Raw genomic sequence first — 27,618 nt, 5'->3', positions numbered from 1 at the left:
GTGAGAGAGAGGGACCTATTCTATTGGATCCCCAGTGAGAGAGAGGGACCTATTCTATTGGATCCCCAGTGAGAGAGAGGGACCTATTCTATTCTATTGGATCCCCAGTGAGAGAGAGGGACCTATTCTCTTCACCTTACAGATCACTAAAATTATAGAAATAATAATACGGACATGAGCCTACAGTCAAATTGCTGTGGTCTGGGGGGGATGTTCCCGATCTAGTCGTTCTATTTCTACAGTTCACCACACCACTCTCCAATCACCGTATGACTGAGTGTTGATCCAGACTGACTGGCTGTTTCCTCTCTGCAGGAGGTTTGCCTTGACAACGAAGATCCCAGACACAAAGGGCTGTCACAAGTGCTGCATTGGTACGTTTACTATGCTAGAGCAGCTATACCCCTCAACCCCTGTCTAGTTCCTAGAGCAGCTGTACCCCTCAACCCCTGTCTAGTTCCTGCAGCAGCTGTACCCCTCAACCACTAGTTCCTAGAGCAGCTGTACCCCTCAACCCCTGTCTAGTTCCTACAGCAGCTGTACCCCTCAACCCCTGTCTAGTTCCTACAGCAGCTGTACCCCTCAACCCCTGTCTAGTTCCTAGAGCAGCTGTACCCCTTAACCACTAGTTCCTAGAGCAGCTGTACCCCTCAACCACTAGTTCCTAGAGCAGCTGTACCCCTCAACCACTAGTTCCTAGAGCAGCTGTACCCCTCAACCACTAGTTCCTACAGCAGCTGTACCCCTCAACCACTAGTTCCTAGACCAGCTGTACCCCTCAACCACTAGTTCCTACAGCAGCTGTACCCCTCAACCCCTGTCTAGTTCCTAGAGCAGCTGTACCCCTCAACCACTAGTTCCTACAGCAGCTGTACCCCTCAACCACTAGTTCCTAGAGCAGCTGTACCCCTCAACCACTAGTTCCTACAGCAGCTGTACCCCTCAACCACTAGTTCCTACAGCAGCTGTACCCCTCAACCCCTGTCTAGTTCCTAGAGCAGCTGTACCCCTTAACCACTAGTTCCTAGAGCAGCTGTACCCCTCAACCACTAGTTCCTAGAGCAGCTGTACCCCTCAACCACTAGTTCCTACAGCAGCTGTACCCCTCAACCACTAGTTCCTAGACCAGCTGTACCCCTCAACCACTAGTTCCTACAGCAGCTGTACCCCTCAACCCCTGTCTAGTTCCTAGAGCAGCTGTACCCCTCAACCACTAGTTCCTACAGCAGCTGTACCCCTCAACCACTAGTTCCTACAGCAGCTGTACCCCTCAACCACTAGTTCCTAGACCAGCTGTACCCCTCAACCACTAGTTCCTACAGCAGCTGTACCCCTCAACCACTAGTTCCTAGACCAGCTGTACCCCTCAACCACTAGTTCCTAGACCAGCTGTACCCCTCAACCACTAGTTCCTAGACCAGCTGTACCCCTCAACCACTAGTTCCTAGAGCAGCTGTACCCCTCAACCACTAGTTCCTACAGCAGCTGTACCCCTCAACCACTAGTTCCTAGAGCAGCTGTACCCCTCAACCACTTGTTCCTAGAGCAGCTGTACCCCTCAACCACTAGTTCCTAGAGCAGCTGTACCCCTCAACCACTAGTTCCTACAGCAGCTGTACCCCTCAACCACTAGTTCCTACAGCAGCTGTACCCCTCAACCACTAGTTCCTACAGCAGCTGTACCCCTCAACCCCTGTCTAGTTCCTACAGCAGCTGTACCCCTCAACCACTAGTTCCTACAGCAGCTGTACCCCTCAACCACTAGTTCCTAGAGCAGCTGTACCCCTCAACCACTAGTTCCTACAGCAGGTGTACCCCTCAACCACTAGTTCCTACAGCAGCTGTACCCCTCAACCCCTGTCTAGTTCCTAGACCAGCTGTACCCCTCAACCACTAGTTCCTACAGCAGCTGTACCCCTCAACCACTAGTTCCTAGAGCAGCTGTACCCCTCAACCACTAGTTCCTACAGCAGGTGTACCCCTCAACCACTAGTTCCTAGACCAGCTGTACCCCTCAACCACTAGTTCCTACAGCAGCTGTACCCCTCAACCCCTGTCTACTTCCTACAGCAGCTGTACCCCTCAACCCCTGTCTAGTTCCTAGAGCAGCTGTACCCCTCAACCACTAGTTCCTACAGCAGCTGTACCCCTCAACCACTAGTTCCTACAGCAGCTGTACCCCTCAACCACTAGTTCCTAGACCAGCTGTACCCCTCAACCACTAGTTCCTACAGCAGCTGTACCCCTCAACCACTAGTTCCTATAGCAGCTGTACCCCTCAACCACTAGTTCCTAGAGCAGCTGTACCCCTCAACCACTAGTTCCTAGAGCAGCTGTACCCCTCAACCACTAGTTCCTAGAGCAGCTGTACCCCTCAACCACTAGTTCCTAGAGCAGCTGTACCCCTCAACCACTAGTTCCTACAGCAGCTGTACCCCTCAACCACTAGTTCCTACAGCAGCTGTACCCCTCAACCACTAGTTCCTATAGCAGCTGTACCCCTCAACCACTAGTTCCTACAGCAGCTGTACCCCTCAACCACTTGTTCCTAGAGCAGCTGTACCCCTCAACCACTAGTTCCTAGACCAGCTGTACCCCTCAACCACTAGTTCCTACAGCAGCTGTACCCCTCAACCACTAGTTCCTACAGCAGCTGTACCCCTCAACCACTAGTTCCTACAGCAGCTGTACCCCTCAACCACTAGTTCCTACAGCAGCTGTACCCCTCAACCACTAGTTCCTACAGCAGCTGTACCCCTCAACCACTAGTTCCTAGAGCAGCTGTACCCCTCAACCCCTGTCTAGTTCCTAGACCAGCTGTACCCCTCAACCCCTGTCTAGTTCCTAGACCAGCTGTACCCCTCAACCCCTGTCTAGTTCCTAGACCAGCTGTACCCCTCAACCACTGTCTAGTTCCTAGAGCAGCTGTACCCCTCAACCACTAGTTCCTACAGCAGCTGTACCCCTCAACCACTAGTTCCTACAGCAGCTGTACCCCTCAACCACTAGTTCCTACTGCAGCTGTACCCCTCAACCACTAGTTCCTACTGCAGCTGTACCCCTCAACCACTAGTTCCTACAGCAGCTGTACCCCTCAACCCCTGTCTAGTTCCTACAGCAGCTGTACCCCTCAACCCCTGTCTAGTTCCTAGACCAGCTGTACCCCTCAACCACTACTTCCTACAGCAGCTGTACCCCTCAACCACTACTTGCTACAGCAGCTGTACCCCTCAACCACTAGTTCCTACAGCAGCTGTACCCCTCAACCACTAGTTCCTACAGCAGCTGTACCCCTCAACCACTAGTTCCTAGAGCAGCTGTACCCCTCAACCCCTGTCTAGTTCCTAGACCAGCTGTACCCCTCAACCCCTGTCTAGTTCCTAGACCAGCTGTACCCCTCAACCCCTGTCTAGTTCCTAGACCAGCTGTACCCCTCAACCCCTGTCTAGTTCCTAGACCAGCTGTACCCCTCAACCACTAGTTCCTAGAGCAGCTGTACCCCTCAACCACTAGTTCCTACAGCAGCTGTACCCCTCAACCACTAGTTCCTACTGCAGCTGTACCCCTCAACCACTAGTTCCTACTGCAGCTGTACCCCTCAACCACTAGTTCCTACAGCAGCTGTACCCCTCAACCACTAGTTCATAGAGCAGCTGTACCCCTCAACCCCTGTCTAGTTCCTACAGCAGCTGTACCCCTCAACCACTGTCTAGTTCCTACAGCAGCTGTACCCCTCAACCCCTGTCTAGTTCCTAGAGCAGCTGTACCCCTCAACCCCTGTCTAGTTTCTACAGCAGCTGTACCCCTCAACCCCTGTCTAGTTCCTAGAGCAGCTGTACCCCTCAACCCCTGTCTAGTTCCTAGACCAGCTGTACCCCTCAACCACTGTCTAGTTCCTACAGCAGCTGTACCCCTCAACCACTAGTTCCTACAGCAGCTGTACCCCTCAACCCCTGTCTAGTTCCTACAGCAGCTGTACCCCTCAACCCCTGTCTAGTTCCTATAGCAGCTTTACCCCTCAACCACTGTCTAGTTCCTACAGCAGCTGTACCCCTCAACCCCTGTCTAGTTCCTAGACCAGCTGTACCCCTCAACCACTGTCTAGTTCCTACAGCAGCTGTACCCCTCAACGCCTGTCTAGTTCCTAGACCAGCTGTACCCCTCAACCACTGTCTAGTTCCTACAGCAGCTGTACCCCTCAACCCCTGTCTAGTTCCTAGACCAGCTGTACCCCTCAACCACTAGTTCCTACAGCAGCTGTACCCCTCAACCCCTGTCTAGTTCCTACAGCAGATGTACCCCTCAACCCCTGTCTAGTTCCTAGACCAGCTGTACCCCTCAACCACTGTCTAGTTCCTACAGCAGCTGTACCCCTCAACCACTGTCTAGTTCCTAGACCAGCTGTACCCCTCAACCCCTGTCTAGTTCCTAGACCAGCTGTACCCCTCAACCACTGTCTAGTTCCTATAGCAGCTGTACCCCTCAACCACTGTCTAGTTCCTAGACCAGCTGTACCCCTCAACCACTTTCTAGTTCCTAGACCAGCTGTACCCCTCAACCCCTGTCTAGTTCCTACAGCAGCTGTACCCCTCAACCCCTGTCTAGTTCCTACAGCAGCTGTACCCCTCAACCACTGTCTAGTTCCTACAGCAGCTGTACCCCTCAACCCCTGTCTAGTTCCTAGAGCAGCTGTACCCCTCAACCCCTGTCTAGTTTCTACAGCAGCTGTACCCCTCAACCCCTGTCTAGTTCCTAGAGCAGCTGTACCCCTCAACCCCTGTCTAGTTCCTAGACCAGCTGTACCCCTCAACCACTGTCTAGTTCCTACAGCAGCTGTACCCCTCAACCACTAGTTCCTACAGCAGCTGTACCCCTCAACCCCTGTCTAGTTCCTACAGCAGCTGTATCCCTCAACCCCTGTCTAGTTCCTATAGCAGCTGTACCCCTCAACCCCTGTCTAGTTCCTAGACCAGCTGTACCCCTCAACCACTGTCTAGTGCCTAGACCAGCTGTACCCCTCAACCACTGTCTAGTTCCTATAGCAGCTGTACCCCTCAACCACTGTCTAGTTCCTAGACCAGCTGTACCCCTCAACCACTGTCTAGTTCCTAGACCAGCTGTACCCCTCAACCCCTGTCTAGTTCCTAGACCAGCTGTACCCCTCAACCACTAGTTCCTACAGCAGCTGTACCCCTCAACCCCTGTCTAGTTCCTAGAGCAGCTGTACCCCTCAACCCCTGTCTAGTTCCTAGACCAGCTGTACCCCTCAACCCCTGTCTAGTTCCTACAGCAGCTGTACCCCTCAACCACTAGTTCCTAGAGCAGCTGTACCCTTCAACCCCTGTCTAGTTCCTACAGCAGCTGTACCCCTCAACCCCTGTCTAGTTCCTAGAGCAGCTGTACCCCTCAACCACTAGTTCCTAGAGCAGCTGTACCCCTCAACCACTAGTTCCTACAGCAGCTGTACCCCTCAACCACTAGTTCCTAGACCAGCTGTACCCCTCAACCACTAGTTCCTAGACCAGCTGTACCCCTCACCCACTAGTTCCTATAGCAGCTGTACCCCTCAACCACTAGTTCCTAGAGCAGCTGTACCCCTCAACCACTAGTTCCTAGAGCAGCTGTACCCCTCAACCACTAGTTCCTACAGCAGCTGTACCCCTCAACCACTAGTTCCTATAGCAGCTGTACCCCTCAACCACTAGTTCCTACAGCAGCTGTACCCCTCAACCACTAGTTCCTACAGCAGCTGTACCCCTCAACCACTAGTTCCTATAGCAGCTGTACCCCTCAACCACTAGTTCCTATAGCAGCTGTACCCCTCAACCACTAGTTCCTACAGCAGCTGTACCCCTCAACCACTTGTTCCTAGAGCAGCTGTACTCTCAACCACTAGTTCCTAGAGCAGCTGTACCCCTCAACCACTAGTTCCTAGAGCAGCTGTACCCCTCAACCACTAGTTCCTACAGCAGCTGTACCCCTCAACCACTAGTTCCTACAGCAGCTGTACCCCTCAACCACTAGTTCCTACAGCAGCTGTACCCCTCAACCACTAGTTCCTACAGCAGCTGTACCCCTCAACCACTAGTTCCTACAGCAGCTGTACCCCTCAAACCCTGTCTAGTTCCTAGAGCAGCTGTACCCCTCAACCACTAGTTCCTAGACCAGCTGTACCCCTCAACCACTAGTTCCTAGAGCAGCTGTACCCCTCAACCACTAGTTCCTAGACCAGCTGTACCCCTCAACCACTAGTTCCTATAGCAGCTGTACCCCTCAACCACTAGTTCCTAGAGCAGCTGTACCCCTCAACCACTAGTTCCTAGTGCAGCTGTACCCCTCAACCACTAGTTCCTACAGCAGCTGTACCCCTCAACCACTAGTTCCTATAGCAGCTGTACCCCTCAACCACTAGTTCCTACAGCAGCTGTACCCCTCAACCACTAGTTCCTACAGCAGCTGTACCCCTCAACCACTAGTTCCTATAGCAGCTGTACCCCTCAACCACTAGTTCCTACAGCAGCTGTACCCCTCAACCACTTGTTCCTAGAGCAGCTGTACCCCTCAACCACTAGTTCCTAGACCAGCTGTACCCCTCAACCACTAGCAGCTGTACCCCTCAACCACTAGTTCCTACAGCAGCTGTACCCCTCAACCACTAGTTCCTACAGCAGCTGTACCCCTCAACCCCTGTCTAGTTCCTAGACCAGCTGTACCCCTCAACCACTAGTTCCTACAGCAGCTGTACCCCTCAACCACTAGTTCCTACAGCAGCTGTACCCCTCAACCACTAGTTCCTACAGCAGCTGTACCCCTCAACCACTAGTTCCTAGAGCAGCTGTACCCCTCAACCCCTGTCTAGTTCCTAGAGCAGCTGTACCCCTCAACCCCTGTCTAGTTCCTAGAGCAGCTGTACCCCTCAACCCCTGTCTAGTTCCTAGAGCAGCTGTACCCCTCAACCACTAGTTCCTACAGCAGCTGTACCCCTCAACCACTAGTTCCTACAGCAGCTGTACCCCTCAACCACTAGTTCCTACAGCAGCTGTACCCCTCAACCACTAGTTCCTACAGCAGCTGTACCCCTCAACTACTGTCTAGTTCCTACAGCAGCTGTACCCCTCAACCCCTGTCTAGTTCCTAGAGCAGCTGTACCCCTCAACCCCTGTCTAGTTCCTACAGCAGCTGTACCCCTCAACCCCTGTCTAGTTCCTAGAGCAGCTGTACCCCTCAACCCCTGTCTAGTTCCTAGACCAGCTGTACCCCTCAACCACTGTCTAGTTCCTACAGCAGCTGTACCCCTCAACCACTAGTTCCTACAGCAGCTGTACCCCTCAACCCCTGTCTAGTTCCTACAGCAGCTGTACCCCTCAACCCCTGTCTAGTTCCTATAGCAGCTTTACCCCTCAACCACTGTCTAGTTCCTACAGCAGCTGTACCCCTCAACCCCTGTCTAGTTCCTAGACCAGCTGTACCCCTCAACCACTGTCTAGTTCCTACAGCAGCTGTACCCCTCAACCCCTGTCTAGTTCCTAGACCAGCTCTACCCCTCAACCACTGTCTAGTTCCTACAGCAGCTGTACCCCTCAACCCCTGTCTAGTTCCTAGACCATCTGTACCCCTCAACCCCTGTCTAGTTCCTAGACCAGCTGTACCCCTCAACCACTGTCTAGTTCCTATAGCAGCTGTACTCCTCAACCACTGTCTAGTTCCTAGACCAGCTGTACCCCTCAACCACTGTCTAGTTCCTAGACCAGCTGTACCCCTCAACCCCTGTCTAGTTCCTAGACCAGCTGTACCCCTCAACCACTAGTTCCTACAGCAGCTGTACCCCTCAACCCCTGTCTAGTTCCTACAGCAGCTGTACCCCTCAACCCCTGTCTAGTTCCTAGACCAGCTGTACCCCTCAACCCCTGTCTAGTTCCTAGAGCAGCTGTACCCCTCAACCCCTGTCTAGTTCCTAGACCAGCTGTACCCCTCAACCCCTGTCTAGTTCCTACAGCAGCTGTACCCCTCAACCACTGTCTAGTTCCTAGAGCAGCTGTACCCCTCAACCCCTGTCTAGTTCCGAGACCAGCTGTACCCCTCAACCCCTGTCTAGTTCCTACAGCAGCTGTACCCCTCAACCCCTGTCTAGTTCCTAGACCAGCTGTACCCCTCAACCCCTGTCTAGTTCCTAGACCAGCTGTACCCCTCAACCCCTGTCTAGTTCCTAGACCAGCTGTACCCCTCAACCCCTGTCTAGTTCCTAGACCAGCTGTACCCCTCAACCCCTGTCTAGTTCCTAGACCAGCTGTACCCCTCAACCCCTGTCTAGTTCCTAGACCAGCTGTACCCCTCAACCCCTGTCTAGTTCCTAGACCAGCTGTACCCCTCAACCCCTGTCTAGTTCCTAGACCAGCTGTACCCCTCAACCCCTGTCTAGTTCCTAGACCAGCTGTAGCCCTCAACCCCTGTCTAGTTCCTAGAGCAGCTGTACCCCTCAACCCCTGTCTAGTTCCTAGAGCAGCTGTACCCCTCAACCCCTGTCTAGTTCCTAGAGCAGCTGTACCCCTCAACCCCTGTCTAGTTCCTAGACCAGCTGTACCCCTCAACCCCTGTCTAGTTCCTACAGCAGCTGTACCCCTCAACCCCTGTCTAGTTCCTAGAGCAGCTGTACCCCTCAACCGCTGTCTAGTTCCTAGAGCAGCTGTACCCCTCAACCCCTGTCTAGTTCCTAGAGCAGCTGTACCCCTCAACCCCTGTCTAGTTCCTAGAGCAGCTGTACCCCTCAACCCCTGTCTAGTTCCTAGAGCAGCTGTACCCCCTCAACCCCTGTCTAGTTCCTAGACCAGCTGTACCCCTCAACCCCTGTCTAGTTCCTAGAGCAGCTGTACCCCTCAACCCCTGTCTAGTTCCTAGACCAGCTTTACCCCTCAACCCCTGTCTAGTTCCTAGACCAGCTGTACCCCTCAACCCCTGTCTAGTTCCTAGACCAGCTGTACCCCTGTCTAGTTCCTAGACCAGCTGTACCCCTGTCTAGTTCCTAGACCAGCTGTACCCCTGTCTAGTTCCTAGACCAGCTGTACCCCTCAACCCCTGTCTAGTTCCTAGAGCAGCTGTACCCCTCAACCCCTGTCTAGTTCCTAGAGCAGCTGTACCCCTCAACCCCTGTCTAGTTCCTAGACCAGCTGTACCCCTCAACCCCTGTCTAGTTCCTACAGCAGCTGTACCCCTCAACCCCTGTCTAGTTCCTAGACCAGCTGTACCCCCTCAACCCCTGTCTAGTTCCTAGAGCAGCTGTACCCCTCAACCCCTGTCTAGTTCCTAGAGCAGCTGCACCCCTCAACCCCTGTCTAGTTCCTAGACCAGCTGTACCCCTCAACCCCTGTCTAGTTCCTAGACCAGCTGTACCCCTCAACCCCTGTCTAGTTCCTAGACCAGCTGTACCCCTCAACCCCTGTCTTGTTCCTAGACCAGCTGTACCCCTCAACCCCTGTCTAGTTCCTAGACCAGCTGTACCCCTCAACCCCTGTCTAGTTCCTACAGCAGCTGTACCCCTCAACCCCTGTCTAGTTCCTAGACCAGCTGTACCCCTCAACCCCTGTCTAGTTCCTAGACCAGCTGTACCCCTCAACCCCTGTCTAGTTCCTAGAGCAGCTGTACCCCTCAACCCCTGTCTAGTTCCTACAGCAGCTTTACCCCTCAACCCCTGTCTAGTTCCTAGAGCAGCTGTTCCCCTCAACCCCTGTCTAGTTCCTAGAGCAGCTGTACCCCTCAACCCCTGTCTAGTTCCTAGAGCAGCTGTTCCCCTCAACCACTGTCTAGTTCCTAGAGCAGCTGTACCCCTCAACCACTGTCTAGTTCCTAGACCAGCTGTACCCCTCAACCCCTGTCTAGTTCCTACAGCAGCTGTACCCCTCAACCACTGTCTAGTTCCTAGAGCAGCTGTTCCCCTCAACCCCTGTCTAGTTCCTAGACCAGCTGTACCCCTGTCTAGTTCCTAGACCAGCTGTACCCCTGTCTAGTTCCTAGACCAGCTGTACCCCTGTCTAGTTCCTAGACCAGCTGTACCTCTGTCTAGTTCCTAGACCAGCTGTACCCCTCAACAACGTGTTCTTGTTACCTGTGTTCAGTTTAGACTAGTCAAGAACCTCCATATTTTTAAAAGTGAGAGAAGCCATGCTGTTACCCATCATTCAACAGACTGTTATCGCTCCTATCCTTTGACCTACCTTTTCCTTTTGTCTCCTATAATAATACAGTGGCAAGAAAAAGTATGTGAACCCTTTGGAATTACCTGGATTTCTGCATAAATTAGTCATAACATTTGATCTGATATTCATCTAGGTCACAACAGTAGACAAACAGTCTGCTTAAACTAATAACACACAAACAATTATCATTTTTCATGTCTTTATTGATCACACCGTGTAAACATTTACGGTGTAGTGTAGAAAAAGTATGCGAACCCTTGGATTTAATAACTGGTTGACCCTCCTTTGGCAGCAATAACCTCAACCAAACGTTTTCTGTAGTTGAGGATCAGACCTGCACAACGGTCAGGAGGAATTTTGGACCATTCATCTTTACAAAACTGTTTCAGTTCAGCAATATTCTTGGGATGTCTGGTGTGAACTGCTCTCTTGAGGTCATGCCACAGCATCTAAATCAGGTTGAGGTCAGGACTCTGACTGGGCCACTCCAGAAGGCGTATTTTATTCTGTTGAAGCCATTCTGTTGTTGATTTACTTCTGTGTTTTGGGTTGTTGTCCTGTTGCATCACCCAACTTATGTTGAGCTTCAATTGGTGCACAGATAGCCTTACATTCTCCTGCAAAATGTCTTGATAAACTTGGGAATTCATTTTTCTGTCGATGATGACAAGCTGTCCAGGCCCTGAGGCAGCAAAGCAGCCCCAAACCATGATGCTCCCTCCACCATACTTTACAGCTGGGATGAGGTTTTGATGTTGGTGTGCTGTGCCTTTTTTTCTCCACACATAATGTTGTGTGTTCCTTCCAAACAACTCAACTGTAGTTTCATCTGTCCACAGAATATTTTGCCAGTAGCGCTGTGGAACATCCAGGTGCACTTTTGCAAACTTCATACGTGCAGCAATGTTTTTTCTGGACAGCAGTGGCTTCTTCCATGGTGTCCTTGCATGAACGCCATTCTTGTTTAGTGTTTTATGTATCGTAGACTTGTCAACAGAGATGTTAGCATGTTCCAGAGATTTCTGTAAGTCTTTAGCTGACACTATGATTCTTCTTAACCTCATTGAGCATTCTGCGCTGTGCTCTTGCAGTCTGACTCCTGACTCCAATTATCTTTTGGAGGAGTCATTAGCCTAGGGGTTCACATACTTTTTCCAACCTACACTGTGAATGTTTAAAATATGTATTCAATATAGACAAGAACAATACAATAATTTGTGTTATTAGTTTAAGCACACTGTGTTTGTCTATTGTTGTGACTTAGATGAAGATCGGATCAAATTTTATCACCAATTTATGCAGAAATTCAGGTAATTCCAAAGGGTTCACATACTTTTTCTTGCCACTGTATACACTGAGTGCACAAAACATTAAGAACACCTTCCTAATATTGAGTTGTACCCCCTTTTGCCCTCAGAACAGCCTCAATTCGTCGGGGCATGGACTCTACAAGGTGTCGAAAGCGTTCCACAGGGATGCTGGCCCATGTTGACTCCAATGCTTCTCACAGTTGTCAGGTTGGCTGGATGTTCTTTGGATGGTGGACCATTCTTGATACACAAAGGGAACTATTGAGTGTGATAAAGCCCAGCAGCATTGCAGTTCTTGACACAAACCGGCGCGCCTGGCACTTAATTATTTTGTCTTGTCCATTCACTCTCTGAATGGCACACATACACAATCCATGTCGCAAGGCTTAAAAATCCTTACCCTTCATTCTACACTGATTGAAGTGGATTTAACAGGTGACATCAATAAGGGATCATAGCCTTCACCTGGATTCACCTGGTCAGTCTGTCATGGAAAGAACAGGTGTTCTTAATGTTTTGTCTACTCTGTGACTATGCCACTTAGCAGACACTGTGATTGAAAGTAACTTACATTGTAGTGAGTGCATACATTATTTACAGTAATCACATCTCTCTCTCTCCCACAGTGAGGAACCCCTATACAGGCCATAAGTACCTGTGTGGAGCGCTGCAGTCTGGGATAGTCCTGCTACAGTGGTACGAGCCTATGCAGAGGTTCATGCTCATCAAGGTCAGTCCCTCATCTAGTCTGACCCACCTGTAGTTAAATGGTCCCACCTGTAGTTAAATGGTCCCACCTGTAGTTAAATGGTCCCACCTGTAGTTAAATGGTCCCACCTGTAGTTAAATGGACCCACCTGTAGTTAAATGGTCCCACCTGTAGTTAAATGGTCCCACCTGTAGTTAAATGGTCCCACCTGTAGTTTTAAATGGTCCCACCTGTAGTTAAATGGTCCCACCTGTAGTTAAATGGACCCACCTGTAGTTAAATGGACCCACCTGTAGTTAAATGGACCCACCTGTAGTTAAATGGACCCACCTGTAGTTAAATGGACCCACCTGTAGTTAAATGGTCCCACCTGTAGTTAAATGGACCCACCTGTAGTTAAATGGTCCCACCTGTAGTTAAATGGACCCACCTGTAGTTAAATGGTCCCACCTGTAGTTAAATGGACCCACCTGTAGTTAAATGGACCCACCTGTAGTTAAATGGACCCACCTGTAGTTAAATGGTCCCACCTGTAGTTAAATGGACCCACCTGTAGTTAAATGGTCCCACCTGTAGTTAAATGGACCCACCTGTAGTTAAATGGTCCCACCTGTAGTTAAATGGACCCACCTGTAGTTAAATGGACCCACCTGTAGTTAAATGGACCCACCTGTAGTTAAATGGACCCACCTGTAGTTAAATGGACCCACCTGTAGTTAAATGGTCCCACCTGTAGTTAAATGGACCCACCTGTAGTTAAATGGACCCACCTGTAGTTAAATGGTCCCACCTGTAGTTAAATGGTCCCACCTGTAGTTAAATGGACCCACCTGTAGTTAAATGGTCCCACCTGTAGTTAAATGGACCCACCTGTAGTTAAATGGACCCACCTGTAGTTAAATGGACCCACCTGTAGTTAAATGGTCCCACCTGTAGTTAAATGGTCCCACCTGTAGTTAAATGGTCCCACCTGTAGTTAAATGGTCCCACCTGTAGTTAAATGGACCCACCTGTAGTTAAATGGTCCCACCTGTAGTTAAATGGTCCCACCTGTAGTTAAATGGACCCACCTGTAGTTAAATGGACCCACCTGTAGTTAAATGGTCCCACCTGTAGTTAAATGGACCCACCTGTAGTTAAATGGACCCACCTGTAGTTAAATGGATCCACCAGGTGGAAAAGGTTCCAGTAGATCAGACCTGGGCAGAAAATAGTTTTCAAATTCTCAAGGTAGTCGAATATAGTTAAGTTAAATCTACAGTACCCTCCACTAATATTGGCACCCTTTTATTGTTTATCCTCTTGGTCTTTCATTCAAAATATTCACAAAAATCTCAACTTTAAAGTAAAATAATTGAAAAGAAAAAATGTATTATTATAAAACAAATATTTTTCTCAAATATGTGTGGAACAATTATTGGCACCCTTTCATTCAATACTTTGTGCAACCTCCCTTTGCCAATACAACAGCTCTGAGTCTTCTCCTATAATGTGTAATGAGGTTGGAGAACACATGTCAAGGGATCTGAGACCATTCCTCCATACAGAATCTCTCCAGATCCTTCAGATTCCCAGGTCCTAGCTTGTGGACTCTCCTCTTCAGCTCATCCCACAGGTTTTCTATGGGGTTTGGTTCAGGGGACTGGGATGGCCATGGCAAAACCTTGATTCTGTGGTCAGTGAACCATTTTCTCATAGCCATTTCCTGATTTTTGCAACTCAACAACCTTTTGTCTCACATCATTAGTGTATTCTCAGGTCTTTCCCATACGGGATGGATGACTATGGGAACTTGGCCTGTGTGTCACCTCATATTTATACCCCAGTGAAACAGGAAGTCATGGCTTACCACTTAAGTGTTCCTAATCACTCAGGTAAACTTAAACGTAACATATGAATGGGAATATACTAAAGTTTGGTTTTACTAATCAGAATTTGCCAATAATTGTGGCACATGTTTCGTAGAAAAGTATTTATTTCACTTTTTTTTCTCAATAATTTTACTTCCATTAAAGGTTGGCTTTTTGTGTATATTTTCAATGAAAGACCAACAGCAAAGACATTTTTTGCACAGCCCATTTTGCTCATATTTACCAAGGTTGCCAATATTAGTGGAGGGCATTGTAAAAGGTAACCTTTTTTCTTTGATATTCAAATACAGGTCTCAGAAAACCAAATAATACTTTCAAGTATTTGGAATACCTCTCAGGAAACCAAATAATATTTTATGGCTGCCAAATTTTTGATGAAGAACCAAACTACAACCTTTAATTGATTTCTTCTAAATACAGTGCATTCGGAAAGTATTCAGACCATTTGACTTCTTCCATATTTTTATTTTTTTCCTGGTCAATCTACACTATACGCCATAATGACAAAGCAAAAACAGGCTTTTTGACATTTTTGCAAATGTATTAAAAATTTAAAAAAAACTGATTTCACATAAGTATTCAGACCCTTTACTCAGTACTTTGTTGAAGTACCTTTGGCAGCAATTACAGCCTCTAGTCTTCTTTGCTATGACACTACGAGCTTGGCACACCTGTATTTGGGGAGTTTCTCCCATTCTTCTCTGCAGATCCTCTCAAGCTCTGTCAGGTTGGATGGGGAGCGTCGCTGCACAGCTATTTTCAGTTCTCTCCAGAGATGCTAGATCGGGTTCAAGTCCGGGCTCTGGCTGGGCCACTGAAGGACATTCAAACTTGTGCCGAAGCCACTCCTCTGTGTGTCAGTAACAACCACATCATCAACATTAAGGGACATGGGCAGCTGTGAGGAGGAGGGTTTATTCTCCACGTCTTTAACCATTTTCCAGAACTTCTTGGGGTTAGACCCACAGAGAGAGAACTGCTCCTTAAAGTAACTAACTTTGGCCTTCCGGATAGCCTGAGTGCACTTATTTCTCATTTGCCTGAATGATAGCCAGTCCGCTTGAGTATGCGTGTGCCGAGCCTTTCGCCAAATGCAACTCTTTAGGTGGAGTAACTCGGCAAGATCACGGTCAAACCAGGGGCTGAACCAAGCGTCTTCGACAGAGGGGATCAAGCTGATTCTACACCAATTTACAGAGGCCAGGTCATGAAGGAAGGCTTGCTCATTAAAGTTTTTTAGCAAGCGTCTATGACAAATCAGGACACTCTTCCTTTACCACGTCTCAGTAATGACCAACACATCTGGATTGGAGCTGTGAATCCACACTTTCAATTGATCCATTTTAGGTAATAAGCTTCTAGTGTTAATGTGCAGAAAACCCAGGCTTTTACGAGAGCAGAAATCATTGAAGCAGATATCAGAGCACAAGTCAGAATTGGGGCAAGCAACAGTAAGTGGGCCAGAGTGTACATGCACATTTCCAGTTATCATCAGCAGTAATACAATCAGGGCACGGCAGAGGACAGGGAGAGCTCTGCACTGCTGATTTATGACATCTGAATGTGCATCAGATGGCAACAAGATCATATTTTACAGCAATTTCATCAGGTAACATGAATGCGTGTGTGCTGGAGGAGAGCGAAAGCCCGGGAGAGAGGGGTGATGGTGGTACCTGTACCAGACAGGGGGAGACAGGCCAGGGCAGACGGTGAACAGAGAGGGGTGAGGGTGGTACCTGTACCAGACAGGGGGAGACAGGCCAGGGCAGACGCTGAACAGAGAGGGGTGAGGGTGGTACCTGTACCAGACAGGGGGAGACAGGCCAGGGCAGACGGGGAACAGAGAGGGGTGAGGGTGGTACCTGTACCAGACGGGGAGACAGGCCAGGGCAGACGGTGAACAGAGAGGGGTGAGGGGGGTGGAGGTACCTGTACCAGACAGGGGGAGACAGGCCAGGGCAGACGGTGAACAGAGAGGGGTGAGGGTGGTACCTGTACCAGACGGGGAGACAGGCCAGGGCAGACGGTGAACAGAGAGGGGTGAGGGGGGTGGAGGTACCTGTACCAGACAGGGGGAGACAGGCCAGGGCAGACGGTGAACAGAGAGGGGTGAGGGTGGTACCTGTACCAGACAGGGGGAGACAGGCCAGGGCAGACGGTGAACAGAGAGGGGTGAGGGGGGTGGAGGTACCTGTACCAGACAGGGGGAGACAGGCCAGGGCAGACGGTGAACAGAGAGGGGTGAGGGTGGTACCTGTACCAGACAGGGGGAGACAGGCCAGGGCAGACGGTGAACAGAGAGGGGTGATTGTGGTGGAGGTACCTGTACCAGACAGGGGGAGACAGGCCAGGGCAGACGGTGAACAGAGAGGGGTGAGGGTGGTACCTGTACCAGACAGGGGGAGACAGGCCAGGGCAGACGGTGAACAGAGAGGGGTGAGGGTGGTACCTGTACCAGACGGGGGGAGACAGGCCAGGGCAGACGGTGAACAGAGAGGGGTGAGGGTGGTGGAGGTACCTGTACCAGACAGGGGGAGACAGGCCAGGGCAGACGGTGAACAGAGAGGGGTGAGGGTGGTACCTGTACCAGACAGGGGGAGACAGGCCAGGGCAGACGGTGAACAGAGAGGGGTGAGGGTGGTGGAGGTACCTGTACCAAACAGGGGGAGACAGGCCAGGGCAGACGGTGAACAGATCGCCAGGTGGAATCCAAGCAGCAGTGCAGCAGGCAACAGGAGTACGTGTCACACCCACTTGGGAGAAGTGTTTATTTCTGGAGGCAGATGTCTTGTAGAAAATGCCAGTGAATGGTCTCTGAACAGCAGGAGGGGGCTTCAGAGGACTGAATGGTCTCTGAACAGCAGCAGGGGGCTTCAGAGGACTGAATGGTCTCTGAACAGCAGCAGGGGGCTTCAGAGGGCTGAATGGTCTCTGAACAGCAGCAGGGGGCTTCAGAGGACTGAATGGTCTCTGAACAGCGGCAGGGGGCTTCAGAGGACTGAATGGTCTCTGAACAGCAGCAGGGGGCTTCAGAGGACTGAATGGTCTCTGAACAGCGGCAGGGGGCTTCAGAGGACTGAATGGTCTCTGAACAGCAGCAGGGGGCTTCAGAGGACTGAATGGTCTCTGAACAGCAGGAGGGGGCTTCAGAGGACTGAATGGTCTCTGAACAGCAGGAGGGGGCTTCAGAGGACTGAATGGTCTCTGAACAGCAGGAGGGGGCTTCAGAGGACTGAATGGTCTCTGAACAGCAGGAGGGGGCTTCAGAGGGCTGAATGGTCTCTGAACAGCAGGAGGGGGCTTCAGAGGACTGAATGGTCTCTGAACAGCAGGAGGGGGCTTCAGAGGACTGAATGGTCTCTGAACAGCAGGAGGGGGCTTCAGAGGACTGAATGGTCTCTGAACAGCAGGAGGGGGCTTCAGAGGGCTGAATGGTCTCTGAACAGCAGCAGGGGGCTTCAGAGGACTGAATGGTCTCTGAACAGCAGCAGGGGGCTTCTGGGGACTGAATGGTCTCTGAACAGCGGCAGGGGGCTTCAGAGGACTGAATGGTCTCTGAACAGCATTAGGGGGCTTCAGAGGACTGAATGGTCTCTGAACAGCAGCAGGGGGCTTCAGAGGACTGAATGGTCTCTGAACAGCAGCAGGGGGCTTCTGGGGACTGAATGGTCTCTGAACAGCAGGAGGGGGCTTCAGAGGACTGAATGGTCTCTGAACAGCAGCAGGGGGCTTCAGAGGACTGAATGGTCTCTGAACAGCAGCAGGGGGCTTCAGGGGACTGAATGGTCTCTGAACAGCAGCAGGGGGCTTCTGGGGACTGAATGGTCTCTGAACAGCAGGAGGGGGCTTCAGGGGCCTGAATGGTCTCTGAACAGCAGGAGGGGGCTTCAGGGGCCTGAATGGTCTCTGAACAGCGGCAGGGGGCTTCAGAGGACTGAATGGTCTCTGAACAGCGGCAGGGGGCTTCAGAGGACTGAATGGTCAATGAACAGCGGCAGGGGGCTTCAGAGGACTGAATGGTCAATGAACAGCGGCAGGGGGCCTCAGAGGACTGAATGGTCTCTGAACAGCAGGAGGGGGCTTCAGAGGACTGAATGGTCTCTGAACAGCAGCAGGGGGCTTCAGAGGACTGAATGGTCTCTGAACAGCAGGAGGGGGCTTCAGAGGACTGAATGGTCTCTGAACAGCAGCAGGGGGCTTCAGAGGACTGAATGGTCTCTGAACAGCAGCAGGGGGCTTCTGGGGACTGAATGGTCTCTGAACAGCAGGAGGGGGCTTCAGAGGACTGAATGGTCTCTGAACAGCAGGAGGGGGCTTCAGAGGACTGAATGGTCTCTGAACAGCAGCAGAAGGCTTCAGAGGACTGAATGGTCTCTGAACAGCAGCAGAAGGCTTCAGAGGACTGAATGGTCTCTGAACAGCAGCAGAAGGCTTCAGAGGACTGAATGGTCTCTGAACAGCAGCAGGGGGCTTCAGAGGACTGAATGGTCTCTGAACAGAAGGAGGGGGCTTCAGAGGACTGAATGGTCTCTGAACAGCAGGAGGGGGCTTCAGAGGACTGAATGGTCTCTGAACAGCAGGAGGGGGCTTCAGAGGACTGAATGGTCTCTGAACAGCAGCAGAAGGCTTCAGAGGACTGAATGGTCTCTGAACAGCAGCAGAAGGCTTCAGAGGACTGAATGGTCTCTGAACAGCAGCAGAAGGCTTCAGAGGACTGAATGGTCTCTGAACAGCAGGAGGGGGCTTCAGAGGACTGAATGGTCTCTGAACAGCAGCAGAAGGCTTCAGAGGACTGAATGGTCTCTGAACAGCAGCAGAAGGCTTCAGAGGACTGAATGGTCTCTGAACAGCAGCAGAAGGCTTCAGAGGACTGAATGGTCTCTGAACAGCAGGAGGGGGCTTCAGAGGACTGAATGGTCTCTGAACAGCAGGAGGGGGCTTCAGAGGACTGAATGGTCTCTGAACAGCAGCAGAAGGCTTCAGAGGACTGAATGGTCTCTGAACAGCAGCAGAAGGCTTCAGAGGACTGAATGGTCTCTGAACAGCAGCAGAAGGCTTCAGAGGACTGAATGGTCTCTGAACAGCAGCAGAAGGCTTCAGAGGACTGAATGGTCTCTGAACAGCAGCAGAAGGCTTCAGAGGACTGAATGGTCTCTGAACAGCAGGAGGGGGCTTCAGCGGACGCTTCAAAGACTCCTGACACTTATTGGGCCCAAAAGCCTTTTACTTCACACCTTAGTGCTAATTGAATTTATATCTGGCTCAGTTCCAGGTCGGAATAGTGTCCTCAGGTCTCTGCTGTTTGTTGGCTAGAGCTACCTCTGTTTTGCTTGGAAAAATAAAAACCTTGGAAGCAGTAATCTCTCTGGTTCATTTTGGTCAAAATTAGGTTGTAGGTTTGGAGTTTTGATCTGGAGCGCGAAGGCGTGTAGCATCCTGCATATGTACCTGCCGAGAAATCCAAGTTTATCTAACTCCAAATCTATCCTTTTGTTAAAAAATAAATGTTAAAAACATGTTGGAAAAATGTGAGCTCACATTAAGCTGTGTCTGTCTCTCTCTGAGGGGGGCGTCGGCATAGTGAGTATGGTCCCATCGCTGCAACTCCTGTACGGACTTGTGAGAGAAGGACAGGAGCCATGCTTCCTCTGAAACACGACCCACCAAGCCGCACTGCTTCTTGACACACTGCTCACTTAACCCGGAAGCCAGCCGCACCAATGTGTCGTAGAAAACACCGTACAGCTGGCGACCTGAAGTCAGCATGCATGCCCACGGCCACCACAAGGAGTCGCTAGAGCGCGATGGGACAAGGACATCCCAGCCGACCAAACCCTCCCCTAACGTGGATGACGCTGGGCTAATTGTGCGCCGTCTCATGGGTCTCCCGGTCGCGGCCGGGCGGCGACACAGCCCGGGATCGAACTCAGATCTGTCGTGACGCCTCTAGCACTGTGATGCAATGCCTTGGACCACTGCGCCACTCGAGAGGCCCACCTTCAAATTTTTTCAATTGTTGGGAGTCATGCAGTAGTTGACCATCACAATTTATACAAAATATCATTGGTTAATTGGTTTCACATGATTATGTACACCTGGGGCAAAGGACATTCAGGAGGCTGGACATCTGTGTTAATTTCGTTTCCAAAAATAGTGACAAATATTCATCAAACACCTATTTTTCAGTGGCAATTGATGAGACTATAACTGACTCAATAGACTCAGAAAAAAACTACAACTAAAATGAGACTAAATTATCTCTGTCTAAAATCTGACTACTTAGTGGACTGGAAAAATAGTTTTTCAAGAGATTGCGAGCACAATTAATATTACCAGCACAGATGTGCATTTCTGTTCAGCAGTGGGAAACACCGGTACATACAGCGTATATCAGCTGGTGAGCTGCGGGGGAACAAGCGATTAGTGTCGGCAGATAGGCTCCACTCCGGCTCTGCCTCCAATTATACACATCGCACAGGTGACTTTCTTGATTTCCTGGAGCTAACCAGTCAAAACCAGCCTTCTAGTTAGCTCCCTTTGCCTGGTTTAAGAAATACAAGCTGCTCTACAGAATTAAAAACAATAGCAGCATTGAGTTTAATAGTAAAACAACATTCTAGCTACAGTATGTTTTTTTTCTCTCCCTTGAGTAAAGAAAAGTAGGCTGTCTTTGAGTTTGTAACGTCGCTCAACCCTCCCACTTTCCCCACTGTATTTGTTAGCCAGGCTAGATTCTAGCCCTTCAGCAGGGCGCGAGGTTTTTGAACGTTCAGATAGAAATATGCTATGTAGAACAAACATGCCTCTGACATGTTGAATAAGGAATAACATTGGCTCTATTCATGGAATTTCTATTTGCAACGTTTGAGAATGGTTTTTCAACTGAACGTGGCCCTGGTAACATTACCAGTAGCCTACATGCAAACATTTGGTGGCACAGAAAGAAAGGCAAAGCAAATAATGTATTGACTAAATTCCTCTTGCCTCTACATCTGACTGGATAAATGACTTTTATTTTGACTTAATGTGAACCCAGTGACTCAGACTTGAGCGCGGGGGCCAGGACTTGAGCGCGGGGGCCAGGACTTGAGCCATAGGGACTCTTTAATCAAAGTAGTCTCTTTCTCAGATGTGTATTCAAATAATAAATTTAAAAAATTGCCATATTTGAGGATCTGTATTCAAATAGTTGTAGTCACCTCCAAAGGAACTATTTGTTCTCCCTGAAAAAGTAACTTTCCACAAAGCAGAGTTACAACTAGTTATCCCAGGTCTACAGTAGGTTGTACTCTGTGAACAACAGCATTGGTTTCGAAACAAATCATGCCATCATAATACATATTATAGAAGGACTCCTTAGAACCAAACACATAAGCTATGTTCCATTCAGGACTCCTTAGAACCAAACACATAAGCTATGTTCCATTCAGGACTCCTTAGAACCAAACACATAAGCTATGTTCCATTCAGGACTCCTTAGAACCAAACACATAAGCTATGTTCCATTCAGCAAACGTCCATGCTCAGGAGCAGGCTAATGGAGAAGGAAAATGGGAGTTCTCTGCCTAGAAAATTGCTATAGCATCCATATTATTTAGTTTACAAAATGACTGGCATACTGTGGTATTAGAACCCACTTTACCACCTCAGCATTACTTCCAGAGACCCTCATCCCTCCCTCTCTCTCTCTCTCTCTCTTTTGTCCCTCAGCACTTTGACTTCCCCCTGCCCAGCCCTCTGAAGGTGTTTGAGATGTTGGTGGTTCCAGAGCAGGAATACCCCATGGTGTGTATAGCTGTCAGCCAGGCCACGGAGCCAGGCCAGGTGGTCCGCTTCGAGACCATCAACCTCAACTCCTGCTCTTCCTGGTTCACTGAGATGGGATCAAGTAAGGAACAAACGCACACTACACAGAGACTTATCGTCCTCAACTCTGGCTCCTCCTGAGTGGTACGCTACGAAGCTAGCTAGATCTACTCAGGCTTTTATGAAGCTAGCCAGCTTCAGTTAGCTTCACATTCCATCTCAGGCTTCATCCGTACTATGACAGTGGGTATTGCTTGTCCGCCTGCCGCTAACTCTAGCAGCCTCGTAACTGCACGCGCGTATCGCACGCGTCTAGTCCAACGCCGAACTCTTCATTGAGACAATCCTGAAACCACCAATCCATGGGAGAGTCGGTGCTACATTTTCATTTTAGCTGTAATCAACATGAAAGAAAAGTTAACATGTAAATTCAGCTGGCTATGGTGTGAAATAGGCTTTTATTTTATTACTTATCGTTATTTTATTACTTATTGTTATTTTATTCCCATCTTTCACGTGTTTGGCTGTTCACACAGCACCTTTTTTCCACTCCTATTGATAAAATAATACCGTTTTACTGTGCTGTGTGTACACCAAAGCATGAACAACTTTCAAATTGCATCCGGTCCTTACTAAGTGGCCGTTACTATGTGGCCGTGTGCATTGCCAAGCGTCGACTGGAGTGGTGTAAAGGTCACCGCCATTGGACTCTGGAGCAATGGAAACACGTTCTCTGGAGTGATGAATCACACTTCACCATCTGGCAGTCCGATGGACGAATCTGGGTTTGGCGGATGCCAGGAGAACGCTACCTGCCCCAATGCATGGTGCCAACTGTAAAGTTTGGTGGAAGAAGAAGAATGGTCTGGGGCTGTTTTTCATGGTTCCAGCTAGGCCCCTTAGTTCCAATGAAGGGAAATCTAAACGCTACAGCATACAATGACATTCTAGACGATTCTGTGCTCGAATCACTAACGCTCTTATGGCTGAATGGAAGCAAGTCCCCGCAGCAATGTTCCAACATCTAGTGGAAAGCCTTCCCAGAAGAGTGGAGGCTGTTAAAGCAGCAAAGAGGGAACCAACTCTATATTAATGACCATGATTTTGGAATGAGTTGTTCGACGAGCAGGTGTCTACATACTTTTGGTCATGTAGTGTACCATCAATCTCAACTCTGGCTCCTCCTGGTTCACTGAGAGGGGATCAATAGGCACCAAACACACACTACCACCTCGTGAGTGGTACGCTACGAAGCTAGCTAGATCTACACACAGACTATCGTCCTCAACTCTGGCTCCTCCTGGTTCACTGAGATGTGATCAATAGGCACCAAACGGAAGAAAACGGAAACTTGGAGGGACTATCTAGACTACCTGAAAATGCTCATTTTCATTTTCTGTTGCAAAGCATGTCATTTTAAAACCGTGAACACAACCCTGGATTCATACTGTATGTACACATTGAAACACCTATGTTGATCTATTTCTGGATTCCAGTAGGGATATCTTTATGGTAACCATTATTTTCAATGTGTCTTCCCTTAGCTGGTCAAGCAGTGGATGCCATCCATGTGACCCAGCTGGAGAGGGACACAGTGCTAGTGTGCCTGGACAGTAAGTATGACCTCTGACCTCAAACCTCTGAGCCCCACTTGTACACTATTCCCTATGTAGTGCACTACTTTTGACCAGAGCCAATAGGGCTGGTAGTGCACTACTTTTGAACAGGACCCATAGGGCTGATAGTGCACTACTTTTTTGACCAGGGCCCATAGGGAAGTGCACTACATAGGTAATAGTGAGCCATTTGGGACTCCCATTTCAGTCTAACTAGTCCTGCACTGAGAAAGTAGACATGATGTTAATTGTTTGCCCTTCAGTCATTATTTCATTTATTTAACCAGGAAAAAGACCCTTGAGTTTAGAAACCTCTTTTTGTTTTTCGAGGGGGACCTGGCAAGAGGTCAGCAGGAAGTTGTCAGCGTGTACACACAACACAATATAATATAATACAATTACATACTGAACCCCTACCTTGAGATGGTACCGCCCAGCACATCTAGAAGGGGGATTACATACTGAACCCCTACCTTGAGATGGTACCACCCAGCACATCTAGAAGGGGGATTACATACTGAACCCCTACCTTGAGATGGTACCACCCAGCACATCTAGAAGGGGGGATTACATACTGAACCCCTACCTTGAGATGGTATCACCCAGCACATCTAGGAGGGGGGGATTACATACTGAACCCCTACCTTGAGATGGTACCACCCAGCACATCTAGAAGGGGGGGATTACATACTGAACCCCTACCTTGAGATGGTACCACCCAGCACATCTAGAAGGGGGGATTACATACTGAACCCCTACCTTGAGATGGTACCACCCAGCACATCTAGGAGGGGGGGATTACATACTGAACCCCTACCTTGAGATGGTACCACCCAGCACATCTAGAAGGGGGGGATTACATACTGAACCCCCTACCTTGAGATGGTACCACCCAGCACATCTAGAAGGGGGGGATTACATACTGAACCCCTACCTTGAGATGGTACCACCCAGCACATCTAGAAGGGGGGATTACATACTGAACCCCTACCTTGAGATGGTACCACCCAGCACATCTAGAAGGGGGGATTACATACTGAACCCCTACCTTGAGATGGTACCACCCAGCACATCTAGAAGGGGGGGATTACATACTGAACCCCTACCTTGAGATGGTACCACCCAGCACATCTAGAAGGGGGGGATTACATACTGAACCCCTACCTTGAGATGGTACCACCCAGCACATCTAGAAGGGGGGGATTACATACTGAACCCCTACCTTGAGATGGTACCACCCAGCACATCTAGAAGGGGGATTACATACTGAACCCCTACCTTGAGATGGTACCACCCAGCACATCTAGAAGGGGGGATTACATACTGAACCCCTACCTTGAGATGGTACCACCCAGCACATCTAGGGAGGGGGGATTACATACTGAACCCCTACCTTGAGATGGTACCACCCAGCACATCTAGAAGGGGGGATTACATACTGAACCCCTACCTTGAGATGGTACCACCCAGCACATCTAGAATGGGGGATTACATACTGAACCCCTACCTTGAGATGGTACCACCCAGCACATCTAGAAGGGGGGGATTACATACTGAACCCCTACCTTGAGATGGTACCACCCAGCACATCTAGGAGGGGGGGATTACATACTGAACCCCTACCTTGAGATGGTACCACCCAGCACATCTAGGAGGGGGGGATTACATACTGAACCCCTACCTTGAGATGGTACCACCCAGCACATCTAGAAGGGGGGGGATTACATACTGAACCCCTACCTTGAGATGGTACCACCCAGCACATCTAGAAGGGGGATTACATACTGACCCCTACCTTGAGATGGTACCACCCAGCACATCTAGAAGGGGGGGATTACATACTGAACCCCTACCTTGAGATGGTACCACCCAGCACATCTAGAAGGGGGGGATTACATACTGAACCCCTACCTTGAGATGGTACCACCCAGCACATCTAGAAGGGGGGATTACATACTGAACCCCTACCTTGAGATGGTACCACCCAGCACATCTAGAAGGGGGGATTACATACTGAACCCCTACCTTGAGATGGTATCACCCAGCACATCTAGAAGGGGGGATTACATACTGAACCCCTACCTTGAGATGGTACCACCCAGCACATCTAGAAAGGGGGGATTACATACTGAACCCTACCTTGAGATGGTACCACCCAGCACATCTAGAAGGGGGGGATTACATACTGAACCCCTACCTTGAGATGGTACCACCCAGCACATCTAGGAGGGGGGGATTACATACTGACCCCTACCTTGAGATGGTACCACCCAGCACATCTAGAAGGGGGATTACATACTGAACCCCTACCTTGAGATGGTACCACCCAGCACATCTAGAAGGGGGATTACATACTGAACCCCTACCTTGAGATGGTACCACCCAGCACATCTAGAAGGGGGATTACATACTGAACCCCTACCTTGAGATGGTACCACCCAGCACATCTAGGAGGGGGGATTACATACTGAACCCCTACCTTGAGATGGTACCACCCAGCACATCTAGAAGGGGGGGATTACATACTGAACCCCTACCTTGAGATGGTATCACCCAGCACATCTAGAAGGGGGATTACATACTGAACCCCTACCTTGAGATGGTACCACCCAGCACATCTAGAAGGGGGATTACATACTGAACCCCTACCTTGAGATGGTACCACCCAGCACATCTAGAAGGGGGGATTACATACTGAACCCCTACCTTGAGATGGTATCACCCAGCACATCTAGAAGGGGGGATTACATACTGAACCCCTACCTTGAGATGGTACCACCCAGCACATCTAGAAGGGGGGATTACATACTGAACCCTACCTTGAGATGGTACCACCCAGCACATCTAGAAGGGGGGGATTACATACTGAACCCCTACCTTGAGATGGTACCACCCAGCACATCTAGAAGGGGGGATTACATACTGAACCCCTACCTTGAGATGGTACCACCCAGCACATCTAGAAGGGAGGGGGGTTATATACTGACCCCCTACCTTGAGATGGTACCACCCAGCACATCTAGAAGGGGGGATTACATACTGAACCCCTACCTTGAGATGGTACCACCCAGCACATCTAGAAGGGGGGGATTACATACTGAACCCCTACCTTGAGATGGTACCACCCAGCACATCTAGAAGGGGGGATTACATACTGAACCCCTACCTTGAGATGGTACCACCCAGCACATCTAGAAGGGGGGATTACATACTGAACCCCCTACCTTGAGATGGTACCACCCAGCACATCTAGAAGGGGGGGATTACATACTGAACCCCCTACCTTGAGATGGTACCACCCAGCACATCTAGAAGGGGGGGATTACATACTGAACCCCTACCTTGAGATGGTACCACCCAGCACATCTAGAAGGGGGGGATTACATACTGAACCCCTACCTTGAGATGGTACCACCCAGCACATCTAGAATGGAGGATTACATACTGAACCCCTACCTTGAGATGGTACCACCCAGCACATCTAGAAGGGGGGGATTACATACTGAACCCCTACCTTGAGATGGTACCACCCAGCACATCTAGAAGGGGGATTACATACTGAACCCCTACCTTGAGATGGTACCACCCAGCACATCTAGAATGGAGGATTACATACTGTACCCCTACCTTGAGATGGTACCACCCAGCACATCTAGAAGGGGGGGATTACATACTGAACCCCTACCTTGAGATGGTACCACCCAGCACATCTAGAAGGGGGGATTACATACTGAACCCCTACCTTGAGATGGTACCACCCAGCACATCTAGAAGGGGGGGATTACATACTGACCCCTACCTTGAGATGGTATCACCCAGCACATCTAGAAGGGGAAGATTACATACTGAACCCCTACCTTGAGATGGTACCACCCAGCACATCTAGAAGGGGGAGATTACATACTGAACCCCTACCTTGAGATGGTATCACCCAGCACATCTAGAAGGGGGGGATTACATACTGAACCCCTACCTTGAGATGGTACCACCCAGCACATCTACAAGGGGGGATTACATACTGAACCCCTACCTTGAGATGGTACCACCCAGCACATCTAGAAGGGGGAGATTACATACTGAACCCCTACCTTGAGATGGTACCACCCAGCACATCTA

The 27,618-nt window shown here is 49.9% G+C and overlaps 1 protein-coding gene across 5 annotated transcripts in view; it reads left to right on the top strand.

Moving 5' to 3' along the window:
- Positions 1-27,618, top strand: part of map4k5 (mitogen-activated protein kinase kinase kinase kinase 5) — a 148,013-nt gene that overhangs the window by 77,889 nt on the left and 42,506 nt on the right. For all 5 annotated transcript variants that reach the window (XM_045709575.1, XM_045709476.1, XM_045709445.1 and 2 more), the window contains 4 exons: positions 316-374; positions 12,127-12,230; positions 21,791-21,968; positions 23,431-23,499. In XM_045709575.1, coding sequence (XP_045565531.1) covers positions 316-374; positions 12,127-12,230; positions 21,791-21,968; positions 23,431-23,499 — 410 coding nt within the window. The remainder of the gene's footprint in view (positions 1-315; positions 375-12,126; positions 12,231-21,790; positions 21,969-23,430; positions 23,500-27,618) is intronic.

This window comes from Salmo salar, chromosome ssa01, assembly GCF_905237065.1.
Source record: "Salmo salar chromosome ssa01, Ssal_v3.1, whole genome shotgun sequence".
NCBI classification, from domain to species: domain Eukaryota; kingdom Metazoa; phylum Chordata; class Actinopteri; order Salmoniformes; family Salmonidae; genus Salmo; species Salmo salar.
The sequence above is the reverse complement of the archived record's forward strand: the minus strand, read 5'-3'. Positions and strand labels throughout refer to the sequence as shown.